A 14,969-nucleotide genomic window follows, 5' to 3' on the forward strand; every position below is an offset into this window, starting at 1 on the left:
TGTATTCGGGCAAACACACAGTTTAACACTGTCACATACATTTACATAAGTAAACTCACACACTGAAATGTACGTTTAGGATAGAAAGAGAAAAACACACACTGCTCAAAGCCTGCACATACTGCCGAGGCTGCATCCACCGCTGACTTAAAATTGTCTTTATGTGTGTGTGTGTGTGTGTGTGTGTGTTTGTGTCAAACCTCCTGGAGGTGCCAGCCGGTCTTGGAACAGATGGAAAGCAACCGGTGTGGATAAAAACACTGTTACTCATCGTTTCCTGTTGTCCTCTCTGTGTCTTTATCTCAAGAGAATGAGGTCACATTACTCCTTTATGTGGGTTAGCAGAGACACAGCAGCTCATATGGTTAGCTGTGCTATTTTAATCTGTCACATATATTTTCTAACTTCTCTCAGGTACAGCACAGATTTTGAGGTATCTGTCTCAAAGATTGCTGTTGTGCAGTGGTTTTGAGAGCTCAACACACCAGAGTAACACCTGTACAAACAGACAATGCTCAAGCAAGCTGAGAAAAAATCCTGAAAATTGAGCCTAATTGCCAAACACTGCTAATACTATTCTTAAACTTTATATCACTGCAGATACCGGCTATTTACCAAAAAAGGTTGGTACCATCAACCTGTGGGGCTGGAAAAATAGAGTCTGTGTGAATATGAAAAAATGCAGGCCCTTAAATGGCCACTTCAGGCTGGTTTCAAAGGTGAGTCAACCCCCCTAGACTCCCATGTTAACATTAGTCCTTTCCTCAACCGCTTATCCAATTCAGGGATTCAGGAGGGGTGGACCCTGCCATAGCCACCATTGAGTAAAAGACAGGGGTACAGCCTGGACACGTAGCCAGTCCATGAGAGGTCGCCAGATTTAAAGTGGAAATAATTCAATTCAATTCAATTCAATTTTATTTATATAGCGCCAAATCACAACAAAAGTCGCCTCAAGGCGCTTTATATTGTACAATAGATCGCACAATAATAAATACAGAAAACCCCAACAATCATATCATATGACCCCCTATGAGCAAGCACTTTGGTGACAGTGGGAAGGAAAAACTCCCTTTAACAGGAAGAAACCTCCGGCAGAACCAGGCTCAGGGAGGGGCGGCCATCTGCTGCGACCGGTTGGGGTGAAGAAGGAAAACAGGATGAAAGACATGCTGTGGAAGAGAGACAGAAATTAATAACAGATATGATTCGATGCAGAGAGGTTTATTAACACATAGTGAGTGGTTGGAAAGGAAAAACTCAATGCATCATGGGAATCCCCGGCAGCTCACGTCTATTGCAGCATAACTAAGGGAGGATTCAGGGTCACCTGGTCCAGCCCTAACTATATGCTTTAGCAAAAGGAAAGTTTTAAGCCTAATCTTGAAAGTAGAGATAGTGTCTGTCTCCCGAATCCAAACTGGAAGCTGGTTCCACAGAAGAGGGGCCTGAAAACTGAAGGCTCTCCTCCCATTCTACTTTTAAATACTCTAGGAACAACAAGTAGGCCTGCAGAGTGAGAGCGAAGTGCTCTAATAGGGTGATATGGTACTACAAGGTCATTAAGATAAGATGGGGCCTGATTATTTAAGACCTTGTATGTGAGGAGCAGGATTTTGAATTCAATTCTGGATTTAACAGGAAGCCAATGAAGGAAGCCAAAACAGGAGAAATATGCTCTCTCTTTCTAGTCCCTGTCAGTACTCTTGCTGCAGCATTTTGGATTAGCTGAAGACTTTTCAGGGAGTTTTAGGACATCCTGATAATAAAGAATTACAGTAGTCCAGCCTGGAAGTAATGAAGGCATGAACTAGTTTTTCAGCATCACTCTGAGACAGGATATTTCTAATTTTAGAGATGTTGTGCAAATGGAAGAAAGCAGTCTTACATATTTGTTTAATATGTGCGTTAAAGGACATGTCCTGGTCAAAAATGACTCAAGGTTCCTCACAGTGTTACTGGAGGCCAAGGTAATGCCATCCAGAGTAAGAATCTGCTTAGATACCATATTTCTAAGATTTTCAGGGCCGAGTACAATAACCTCAGTTTTATCTGAATTAAGAAGCAGAAAGTTAGCGGCCATCCAGGTCTTTATGTCTTTAAGACATTCCTGCAGTTTAACTAATTGGTGTGTGTTACCTGGCTTCATGGATAGATAGAGCTGCGTGTCATCTGCATAGCAGTGAAAATTTATGCTATGTCTTCTAATGATGCTGCCTAAGGAAGCATGTATAATGTAAATAGAATTGGTCCTAGCACTGAACCCTGTGGAACACCATAATTGACCTTAGTGTGTGAAGAGGACTCTCCATTTACTTGAACAAATTGGAGTCTATTAGATAGATATGATACAAACCACTGCAGTGCAGTACCTGTAATACCTACAGCATGTTCTAATCGCTCTAATAGGATATTATGGTCAACAGTATCAAACGCAGCACTAAGGTCTAGCAGGACAAGCACAGAGATGAGTCCACTGTCAGAGGCCATAAGAAGATCATTTGTAACCTTCACTAAAGCTGTTTCTGTGCTGTGATGAGCTCTGAAACCTGACTGAAACTCTTCAAATAAGCCATTCCTCTGCAGATGATCTGTTAGCTGTTTGACAACTACTCTTTCAAGGATTTTTGATATAAAAGGAAGGTTGGAGATTGGCCTATAATTAGCTAAGACAGCTGGGTCTAGAGATGGCTTTTTAAGTAAAGGTTTAACTACAGCCACCTTGAAGGCCTGTGGTACATAGCCGATTATTAGAGATAGGTTGATCATACTTAAGATCGAAGAATTAATTAATGGCAGGACTTCTTTGAGCAGTTTTGTAGGAATGGGGTCTAAAAGACACGTTGATGGTTTGGAGGAATTAATTATTGAAGTTAACTCAGAAAGATCAATTGGAGAAAAAGAGTCTAACTTAACATCGATGGTACTAAAAGTAGGTGTAGATAATATTACATCTGTGGGATAATTATTGGTAATTTTTTCTCTAATGATAAAAATTTTATTTGTGAGGAAGTTCATGAAGTCATTACTAGTTAACGTTAAAGGGATTGTTGGCTCAGTAGAGCTTTGACTTTTTGTCAGCCTGGCTACAGTGCTGAAGAGAAACCTGGGGTTGTTCTTATTTTCTTCAATCAGTGACGAATAGTAAGATGTTCTGGCTTTGAGGAGGGCTTTCTTATAAAGCAGCAAACGAAATAAACACATTTATATTCAGGGTTTACATAAGTGACCCAACTGATCTATTCAAACTTAAAATTATGCAGTTTTGGAGTGTTGTCCTCTTTCAGTGACATGTGGGTGCCAGGACAGGCTAAACTGTGTCAACTCTAATGATTTCTGTCAGTGAACTGGACCTCGAAATCTTTATCTGCTTTCTAGTATTATGTTTTAAAGTTTGTAATAGGCATCTGTGTCTCTGTGTTACACTTTACATTATGTGGAGCAGTTGGTAATTTATCACTCATCTGTCTTTTCAAAATAAGGTTGGTTCTGGCTCCAAAATAACAAGATGGCAACAGCCGAAATGCCAGTGTTAAGGCTTAAACACAGTAATCCATGATGTCACATTGCCTATACTCATCTTTTGTGTGCAACTTACGGAAAATAAACATATTTGGGTATAATCTATGGGCCATGTTAACTGAGTGAAGAGACAAATAAGACAGGATTTGCATATTTGTTTAGCTTCTAATACAACTCATGGATTATTGATTCAGTAACCTCGTGAGTGACCATGGCAACCTCACCGTGTCACAGTCATGCCATCACATTTTGGTGGCAACTGAAAATATCTGAGTTGGAGTCTCAGGGCCAGGGAACAAATAAAAGTATGAATTATGTTTCTGCAGTGTTCACGGCATTCGGTGTTCAACAGCAATGTTTCTGTAGTGTATATAAACATATAAATAAACTGATAGATGTTCAGAAATACCCAGAAGAATGAATTATGCCACGGTACATATTATAATGACATATTCAGCCATTGCAGCCATGTCATTAATAAAAGCGCAATTAGTGCCTTGATTTGTGTTTTCAGCTTAAATATAACAAAATGAAGCCTCACACATAGAAGATGCAGAAAGATGTACAGCCTTTTGAGTTTTCATAAAAGTAAAACTTATCGCAGAACTTAGAAGCAAAGAGAAACTAAATTAATAAAAGTTAAGAGCAGGTTAGTTTTTATAACTACACAAAACTTTTCTCAGGTTGCCATAGACCATTTAACTGTTAGTAAGATTATTTCACGGCTGAAGTAATATTTTATTTTGATTTCACAAGTTGCCGACAAAGTTTTTCTCGTCCAGTTGCGCTTTAGAAAATCTTTAGACAAACAGAGCACATAGTTTTCTATCTGCGACTGTTACGGCCTCAGCAGGGCTTCCTGTGAATTTAGCCTTGTGTGGATGTTCCTGCCATCTCTCCTGCTTTAGGCACCACCCTTTTTGTACAGCCGATTCTACTCAGCAATTAAGATAGAGCACTTAAGTCCAGAGAAAAGGTGAGCTCTGGTGCCAGAGAGGCTTGTTGGTTTTGCAGCTAGTGAGCTGTGTGTGTGGTGGCTCTGTGGAGAGGAGTGTGTTTCAGTGACTTTTCAGTTTAGTGACCAACTCCTGGGTTTTGTTTTCTTTCTTTAAAAGTTGATAGTGGCTTGTCTGTCTCTTTTGATTTATTAATTAATTAAAATTAAATAACCTTTAACAATTTTGCCTCCATGTCTACTTTTTTAAGCTGGACATTTTTTGTGACTTTACCGCATCCCTTGGACTTTTTAGGGGAACGTAACAGTGACGTTCACTTAAAATAGCGTTGTTTTCTTACCTTCTACCACTGTGTGCCAAAGTATTCTGCTCTTTGCAGTTGTGGACGTCTGCTTTCTAATAACAAACTGCTCTGTTTTATTATAATAAATTACACATTGCCTTTCATCACAACAAATCTCCCACAGTGTACAAAGTAATCACGAGTCACATTTGCAAACATGTATCTGACAAGTCAGGGAAAAATGTAAAAGCACGATAATGCAAACAAACAAAAAACTGGGATCTGGAGTCACTGACACAAGTTGTAAATATGATTACAGTCTCTACAATATTTGTCATTGCACAGGCAGTTTATAACTCCCTTAGTAGCTTGTGATCTGCACACATATCCACTGTAGATCATATAAATGTAGGGGAAGGGGAAAGCAGAGATTTTAAATGTTGCAGTTTAGTGATTTCATTTCCAGCGCTGAAACTTGAGATTTTTACAGTCTCTGCCTGCCTCCTTCAGTCCACTCCATCCCTCCTCCTCCCACACAGGACTGGTGTCATGATGGTTACAGCAGTATGATATTTATCTATAAATAACACACATAGCTTCAGTAAGGTCTCCTGGGATCTGGAGTCATTGATGGAGCTTCTTCAAACAGTCTTGCAGCAGTCAGAGAAGATCTGCCGCTGAGAAGAAGCGAAAAGATATCCTCTGTTCACTGGAAAACTTTTCCTTTTATATAAAATGAAAGAAAAATCCAAAGCACGAGTCTGTGAAGTAATGAAATTATTCTTTTGATCTCACAGAGGAAAGGTATTTCAGTGGATATTTTCCATTAAGCATAAGGAAATCAATTTCTTTTTAACCCAGCAACATCTCAGATTGTACCTAAATACAAAAACCGACACTGGAAATTTTTATGTCGTTTCACTGCTGTTTAGTAGCACATTAGGTGGATTTAGAGTCTTAGGATAAATGACCTTGAACATCTGCAAAAAACTTTTTTCCCCTCTGTGAAATGAAAAGGTGAATTTTAGAAGCAGAGCTAGTTTAATGACAGTGTTTTTTATGTTTGTTTGTTTTTCTTCTCTATATATGCTTTTGATCTGTGATGCCAAGATTCAAAGTGCATTTACATGCCAGTAAATACCTTTATTACAATGACACCAAGGCACACATTATACAACAACATGTAAATAATTTAACGCGGAGACTTCCTCAGCCTTAGAGGAGCATTGAAATGAATATTTGGGTGCAGTTAATATAACATCAGCTTCAAGCTGTACAGATGCTTCAGAAAGATTTATTTTCCATACACTCTTTATGTCTGTGAATAATGTATGTGTATATTATCTTCAGATTATTCATTTATCTTTTAAATTACTCTTATAACTCACAGTAGGTGGCATAGTCTGATGAATGTTTTACACTGCTGCAGAACAAAATACTGTATAGAGGACAAAAATCCTATTTCCACATATATATAAGCATGTTTTTCTTTCATGGGTGATAATAACAGTCTCGAGCAGAATTAGTGAGACAAAAGCAAACGATTTCTGATCAATGTTGACATCAAACTGAATCAATAGTAGAAAGAAAAATTCTGTCTGAAACTGACCTCATTATTTTGAAACTTTGACCATTTTCCTTATAAGATCTGTGACAGTATACAGCAGAAAATGAGAAAAAGCACAGTAGATCCCCATGTAACACATTAATCTTATTATTTTTCACTGTCAAACTGAAATTATCTTTTTTTTGTCATTTATTTCTTCCACATAAAAGTAAAGTTTACAAGGCAAACAATTAAATGCTCGGTTGCTAGATCAACAACAGAAACACATTATGTTCCTTTTTCCTCAAGGTGCTGCTGTTCTGTTACTCTTTGTATGTATTTAGTGTTTTTTTTCTTTCTTTGCTTTTTGTGTTTGGTTATTAGACGTGTCTTAATGGTAGTTACTTGTCTTGTGATTTGGTTTGAAGGTTATTTTGTGGTGATTTCACTTCCTGCTTCTGTTGCTTCCTGTCTTTTTTCCCGTTTGATTATTTCCACTTGTGTTTCCCTTCTTTCTTTCCCCTTGTCCTTGTCAGATTGCTGTTTGCACTCTCTTGGGTTTATCCACTGTTCTACATAACATAACATAAAATAACAATTAAAAAAAACAAACATTTGTTCTCATTTGGTCGTTTGGGGTGTTTTTTGTCAGTATTGTCTGCATCTGCATCCTGCATCAGGATCTTCTCTCCAGCTACACGTTACAGTCTGCTCTTAAAATGGTTTAATCAAACTTAATGCAGCATGGTGTTTTTTCCTGTTGTTGATATGGTCTCTTTACTTGCAAAAACTTGATGAAAACAGGTATTTCTTCCCCTGGTTTATACATATCTCTCTCTCTCTCAGGTGTTCTCCCAGTCGCTGTGAACACGGTGGCCGCTGCAGCCAATCCTGGACCGTCTTTCACTGTAACTGCTCTGACACCGGCTACAGCGGAGCAACCTGCCACAGCTGTGAGTCACCTGACAGCTAAACGTGCTGTTTAGCACATGTTTAGCTAAACAAATGGAGAAAGATGGGGGGAGGGGTAAGAGGGACAGATGAAATGCAAATGAGGAACAGATAGCGTGTCAAGCAAGATAATGAGGATGTTTTTCATCTTGAATAATTTAAACTAGGAGGGGGAATAAAACAGAGAAGGGTAATGGAAAATAAAATCAATTAAAAATGTCTTTGGTGGGTTGGTTCAGTCAACATTATTAAGTTACTTACAACATACCCAACATTTTACAGTGATTCCTGCCGTTATTGTGTGTGACAACCAAAGTAAACTCTAAGGGTGGTACATAACTATGTATTGTAATTGATTTTTTTTTTGCTGTTGCTACTTCTTGCACACTCATATGGTACCCTACATTATCCCCCTTTTTGACTCTAAATAAAAAAAGCTGAGGGTCATTTTCCCATAGATCTCTATACAAACAGACTTTATACACCTCAGGAAGTCACTTCCTGCTGGCCAGGTTTAAAGCACTTCTGCATCAGCTTGATTTTTTGACACCTGATTTGTGTTATTTACAACTTTTTCACCTATTACATACTCCCATGCGATGAGTATGGAAGCCACAGAAGCCTGCCATTCAGATTTTCAGCCAGCCAGAAGAAAGATCACTTGAAGAAAAGTAGAAGAGAGCTAAGCATCTTGTCTCTGATGGTGCATTAACTGCACCAATGCTCAAAATAAGACAAATAAGAACTATCTTCAACTGTGGCTCTGCTGTAGAGAGAGTCTGAGAATAAAAGTATGTCATTTAAAATGAATATAAGTATTTGTTAGAGAATAAATGTTGACAAATACCTGCTTAGAAAATATTGTTTATCTGAAGGAAGATGAAAACTCTTGTGTGATCTTCTGACTGCTTGCATGTCCATAAATCTTTATTATGGAATCAAACTTTAAATGAGGTGTCCCCTGAGATCTATTTTTATTACCTGCACATCTTTTCTCTCTATAATGCCTTTTTGTGTATAAGGTGATATGATGGAGGTTAATGAGACTGTAGCTGTGACTAAAATACCAAAGAGGGAATAAATAAATAAAACCGTGACAGTGAGTTGAGCTTGCAGGTGAGATTTAGTGTCTGTGTGCTGACTGCCTCGAGTAAAATCCTCAAGACTAAAGCAAGGAGAGTTTCCCACATGGTTCACCTCTGGTCTCATTTTTATTTCTGATGTTTCTTTGAAAACTGTTCTCTAACCACACTCAGGGAGTGTGAGGAATAAAAGGCCTTTAGCTGTGGAGAAGAAGCGAGATAAACAGGTGAGCAGAGTGTGGGAACTTTCAGATATGGATTTGAATTGAAGGGCTCCTTTCTTTGACTGCAGAAGATGTACTGTTGTGTGCTTGAGATGGAGATGAGCGGAAGGAAGACTTATGGAGACACAGAGAAAGAGGCAAGAAGGTCTGATAAAGTTAAATTTATTGCGGCTGTGTATTCCCATCAGTCATTACTGTCATCTCCAGTTGGATTAAACTTTAGTTTATGGGATGCCGGTGCAGAAAAGGAACCTCCGATTATTTTTTTTCTCTGATTATGAGACTTTTATTCAGTTGTGATACATACATATGAAGCAGCACCCACAGCATAGTGATCCTCCACAGTGTGTGATCTTCATCCCCTCGCAGCTCCGGTGGGTCAGCGTGTTGATGTAGTTCTCATTCTTTTCCTCCCAGCTGTGTACGAACAGTCCTGCGAGGCATACAAACACAACGGCAACACGTCAGGACATTTTTATATTGACGTGGATGGCAGCGGACCCATCAAACCACAGCTGGTCTACTGCAACATGACAGGTGACACACACACACACACACACACACATGCTTTTACACCTTGCCTGCCTCCCATCATCACTCAACCTTTTTTATGATTAAGATGATTACATAATTTTAAATGATGTCCCCGCTTATCACACCCAGATCCACATTATCCACCTTCATCTTTTTTTATTTCATCCTAAACTTCAATCACTGCCTCTCCTCCTGTCTCTCTTTCACTCAATCTTTCATGCCCTTTGTGTAATCATATAAATCAGGGGTGGGCAATTCCAGGCCCCGAGGGCCGGTGTCCTGCAGGTTTTAGATCTCACCTTGGGTCAACACACCTGAATCACATGATTAGTTCGTTACCAGGCCTTTGGAGAACAGGACATGTTGAGGAGCTAATTTAGCCATTTAAATCAGCTGTGTTGGTTCAAGGACACATCTAAAACCTGAACTATGCCTGACTCTGATATAAATGAACTATGATGACTCTTCACCTTTCTCTGAATCACATGCTTACTTTGTTTTTTGTTTTTACTTTTCTATCTTTGTCCAACTCATTGACGGAAAGTGAAAATTTACCACCTAGATCTGGGCTGGGCTATTTCAAGGCTAACACTAAGAGTAGGAGTAACACACTAACTTAACATGTGTTTGGTAGCATGAAACATGAAAAATCCACACACAGAGTGAGCCGAGCTGAAATCACCCACTCAGAAAGAAATGAAAGAAAAAGGTTTTATGTTTTTATTTATCTTTAATTATAGCGTTAGAAATAAACGTTAGAAAACAAGGTCAAACGTTTACTACTGAAGGACTGGGAAATTTATAGCAATCAATAACATTGCTAACCATTGCACCTTTATATCACCACTTTACATTAATACATCAAATATAGATTAAAAAACAAAACATAACTGCAAAACGTAGCTGATGAATCAGCTGTCTGGTTTGCAGAAGATCAAATGACCATTAAATACTTTTGATCAACTATGTGGATAATTGATCTGTTCCTGTTTTTTCCAGTAAAACGTTTCCAAGCTCCAGCTTCTAAAATTTGACATTTTACTTTTTTCATGTGGTATTAAATGGGCAGATATGTGTCAGGCGTGATTTATGATAAAAGAATCGCAGCAAGAATGAAAGGGAAGGTTTACAGGACTGTTGTGAGACCTGCTATGATATATTCTTATATTCTGGTTGTTCTTGCAAAAAGACGGGAGGCGGAGCCAAAGGTGCTAGAGTTGAAAATGCTAAGATTTTCTTTCCCTCCTGGAAGTGACCTGGTGGGAGAGGATTAGAAATGAGTATCAGAGGAACAGCTCAAGTTGAGCAGTTTGAATGCAAATTTAGAGAGTCAGGGTCGAGATGGTCTGGACATGCGGAGAAAAGGGATAGTAGATATTTTGCACAGCAGTAGTTGAACATGGAGCTGCAAAGAAGAGGAAAAAGAGGAAGACCACAGAGGAGGTTCATGGATGTAGTGAAGGAGGACATGCAGCGGGTTGTTCTGACAGGAGAGCATGGTAGCAGATCGGGGGAGATGGAAGCAGATGATTCGTTCGGCAAACTCGAAAGTAAAGCGCTGAAGGAAAATAAGAAGATCCAGCATGAAAAGGGCAGCTTGATCAGCTCTGTTGCATCATAGCAAAAGATTTTGTGGCTAAAAACTCCCGGTCAGCTCGAGTCCTTCAGTGTTCACCTGTTCTTCCTGTGGGTACTTCCTCCCACAGATTAAATAGTGATTCAAACTTGGCTGTAGGTGTGAATGTGGGAGTCTGTGGTTGTCTTCATGTCGCATCTTACATTGGAATAAGCTCCAGACACTCCACGACACTAAACAGAAGGACCCAAATAGAGGGATATTTATACGAAAGCAGATAACTCTTGAAACTGTGCTATTTTCTAAAAAGTATAATCTGCAGAAATATAATTTTCATCCATTTCACTTTCTTCCATCACATGCCTATTTGTGTAGTTACATCATGCATATATAGCTAATTTCACAGTCTGGCTACTTAGATGGTATTTAACTGGTACACATTCTAGGAAAGAAACTCTTTGCAGTTATATTGTAATAATAATAAATGAGTATAAATTGCATGCTCATCTTTCCCACCAGAGGAAACCACATGGATGGTGCTCCTGCACAACAACACGGAGCTGACCCGAGTGCGACCCTCTCCGGCTGTGTCCCAGCATTCGGTTCACTTCGACTACTCATCTCAAGAGGAGCAGCTGCTGGCTGCCATCAGCCAGTCAGAGCACTGCGAACAGGAACTGTCCTACCACTGCAGGAAGTCCCGCCTCCTCAACACTTTGGGTAAAGAATTGCTGTTAGTTGCAGTATAACATTAGATGTCTTTCCTTATTATTCTGTAGAGGATTATTCTGATGCTGCTCAGCTGGAACAACTGGAAGTGTTACAGTTTAAAAAGCGCATAGCTATGAAAATGTTTTCAACCTGCAAACACTAAACTCTGTTCTGTAGCATGAAGTGTGCCAGTCCTTGGCTCGTTGTTCATTTCCCATTTGCTGCGAGGCAAAACATTTCTCTCCACTTTAACGATGTTCTGTAATATGAGTGCTTGATATTCACTTTGTATTTCCCTCTCTGAAAATAGATACTAGTTTCTCAGTTCAGTTTCTGACAGCTTTATCTTAGACAACTTGAATCGCGTTCTCTGTTGCTGCTGAAATTTTCTTTATGTACGTTACACTTCAGTAATTCTCACTATTTAAACATCCTATTTAATCCCTGTAATGTTTAAACTGTAGTTAAAATATTGACGTTGAGGTTTTAACTATGCTTTTTCCTTTTATTATGTCTTAAGAAAAAAGACTGACAAACAAGACAAAAACTTGCTTTTAATTAATGTGTTTGGGTCAAAAAGAAAAAAATCAATAAAAACTTGATTAGGCTGACTCTGTTCAGCTGGAGCTCACAACATCATACTCTCATACTCAGCCTGAGAACAACAAACTTATTTCACTGCTTTCTTCAAACTTAGTTTGGTTGCAGGGATTTTCTTGTCTTTCACAAATGATTCAGAAACATTGATTGTTCAGGATTTGTTAAAAACCTCCCCCTTTTGGAATGAGTATCGAGTTGGATTAGTGCTCTCTTTGTTTGGTCATGTGTTTTGTTGTGATTGCATTGACTCAGAGGCGGTGAGTATTAGAAACAGAATTAGAATTACTTTGATCCCTAAGTTGCATTAAATTTTTCTTAGTAGCAGTGGATTCAACAGCTTATCCTTTCAGAGTCTGTGTAAAAGAGCACCCGAACATTCAGAGTAGAGAAATAAAAAATAAAAAAACATTGATTATCAAACGCTGGTCTTGTGATGAAATGCGATGCTTGTGAGGGGCAACCTAGCAAAGAGATCTTTTTCTAAAGCTTTCCAAAAAACCAAAACAACAAAAGGAGGAAATAAAACAATTAAGAAAGAAATTGTAAAATATCGCTCAAACTAAACTTCAAGCTAAAGTCTTACAGGAAAAAGTCCTTTGAGTTTTGTCCTTGCAACAACCCAAAAGTGGTCAAGAAATGTCAGCCTGTAGTAACGAAGCCGACTGACCCTCAGAAATGTCCATCAGGTGTCTCAGCTAACCAGATAAACAGTTTAGTTTTTTATTGAGGAGTCTTCTGATTGCTACCCGTCCAATGCAGATCAGTGGGAGTCTTGAAAGTTTTTATCAACTCGGGACCTATAACGGAGTATATAAGGGAAAGATTTCAGGGCTGAAGAAACTTTTGGTCTGGTGGGTAATAGAATGATGGATGAAAGTGGGAAAAGTGGTCGAAAAGGAAGAATGAGCGGAGAAATAGAAGTTCCATTATAAACTCTCTGGCACTCCCTGGGAAAAATAAAGGAGTGCTGACTCAGCAGAGACATCTCCAATCACCCTCTCGCCATCTCTCCACCTACACACTCTCAAAATGTGAAATACATATTTCAGCTTATACTGTCATCGTCCTCAATATGAAAAACAATATATTCAGTGTTAGGGTTAGAAGCTGGCAAGCATCCCTCTGTCTGCCTCAAACACTGGCTTCGTCTTTGGAGGATCATGTGGGCTCTTTCCATGCCACACTCTATTTCCTCACAGCCCAGTCCATCTTGGGACACAATATGGCTCATCATTATCCAAAGAAAGCGCGATAAGTTATGTGTTGTACAAATGGCAACATCCTAGCCTGCTTTTGAAAATTGTGCTTAAAAACTTTTCTTTTAAAAGTTTGAAATAATTCATGACGTTACAGTTCCCACATGATACTTAGTGGGTTTAAAATGACCAATCAAATGACTGCAAGTGATTCTACAGTCATTCGATTGGTCAAATGACTGCAGGGGATTGTGGTACAGGTCACAGCTCTCGCAGTAGTTTTAAAAAAAAAGAAGTATAACTTAAATAAAGTGAGATTATTATTTTTTCTCCTGTAATTTATATTTGCTGACTCTCTTCTAGGTTTTTCTCACCAATATGTTCACACCTCCTGCGCTTATATGTACTTACATGGAAAAACTAAGGCTGGGAGACCAATAACAAGACCGTTCCCTGCAGAACAGAGCAGATATCAATGACAGCAGACATGGCTTTAAGTCATGCAAAGCTAAAGGTGCTGCTGGGGTATCAAAAAGAGCTTTGTTTTTCTAAAAGGAGGATCCCCCTTAAAGCTGAAGGGCATTTACAGAGAATAATAAAATGCTTTTATCTCAAAATAATCAGTCTAGTTGTTGTTCCATCTTGAATTTCATGATTTTATAGAACTGAACACTTACATAGGAACAAAAATATCCAATTTAACTTGATGAAAAACAACCTCTACAAGTTTCCAAATGCGGAACCTTATCTTTCCCTCTCCTGCTTCTTTTTTAGACTCTGTTCATTCAAATCAGTGAAATCAGTTCTAACAGTGAGATTTGTCTCTTTCAAGCATTGGAAGCTCCATAGTTTTTCCCAGTTTTCTGAAGATTATTTTTAAAAGGAGGAATTAGACTGATGGTAAATTAAAAGTAAAAAGCCTGTATTCAGAAGGCACACATGCTGCAGTGAGACTTCTGATATTTCCCGAGATTTGAGTCAAGGATCTGCAGAAGTGCATCAGTTGAGCTGTCAGCTAATTTGGGCTGGCACTGAGAGCAGCAGGCTGAAGTTAAATCTGAAATAAGATGTGCTCAGTCTTTGAGAATAAAGATAAACATTTCCTCTGATTTGACAGGAACAATATCTGTTAGTGTAGGAAAATTATACCAGTTATGAGATGGAAAACTTTGAAATTTCCCACTGCGTAAGCAGTCTAGCTGTAGTTTAGATATTAGAGATGCACTGAGTGAATTTTTCTTGGCCGATTATGATTTCTATCTTTGAACTGAGGATATGGATTTTAGCCAATTCCAATTTTCCTTATCAGAAAAATAATTGACAGGATATACAAAGAAAACTAAACTGTTACTCTATGCAGTATATTATTTTCACAATTAAAGAAAAGTTCAATTTTCCTCCAAAACTGCAAGTCCCAGTGAAATAAATGAAAATAAAATGCTCTGCTGTTGGTGGTAGAAGTGAAAAACAATTAGCTGAAGATGAGCTGATATTCAGCCACCTTTACCCAACACATTTTACCTTACAAAACAAAAGCAGATGCAACAGATTTACGCAACAACTCTCCATAATGTTTCTGATAGCTATGAGATCTGCATAACTTTAACTTTAGCCACTTTGATTTATGGGTGTCTTTAAAATGTCCATGTTCAGCAGAGTCAGGATGATTTAGGTTTGATTAGGTTTGTTGTTGAGAACATTTTTGCAGCAATCTCCTCAAAGTTTGATGAACTTTGTGTCTTCGCTCAAAATAAAGAACTTCTATGCTAACAATGTGTTAGCGTCCAT

The 14,969-nt window shown here is 38.6% G+C and overlaps 1 protein-coding gene across 1 annotated transcript in view; it reads left to right on the top strand.

The window, feature by feature from the left end:
* The window catches only part of LOC116331656 (contactin-associated protein-like 4), a 148,318-nt gene that overhangs the window by 94,596 nt on the left and 38,753 nt on the right, over positions 1-14,969 (top strand). Inside the window, exons 11-13 of the mRNA XM_039602839.1 lie at positions 7,154-7,260; positions 8,982-9,101; positions 11,194-11,394. Of these exons, the coding sequence (XP_039458773.1) occupies positions 7,154-7,260; positions 8,982-9,101; positions 11,194-11,394 (428 nt within the window). The remainder of the gene's footprint in view (positions 1-7,153; positions 7,261-8,981; positions 9,102-11,193; positions 11,395-14,969) is intronic.

Source organism: Oreochromis aureus, linkage group 18, assembly GCF_013358895.1.
Source record: "Oreochromis aureus strain Israel breed Guangdong linkage group 18, ZZ_aureus, whole genome shotgun sequence".
Classification (NCBI taxonomy): domain Eukaryota; kingdom Metazoa; phylum Chordata; class Actinopteri; order Cichliformes; family Cichlidae; genus Oreochromis; species Oreochromis aureus.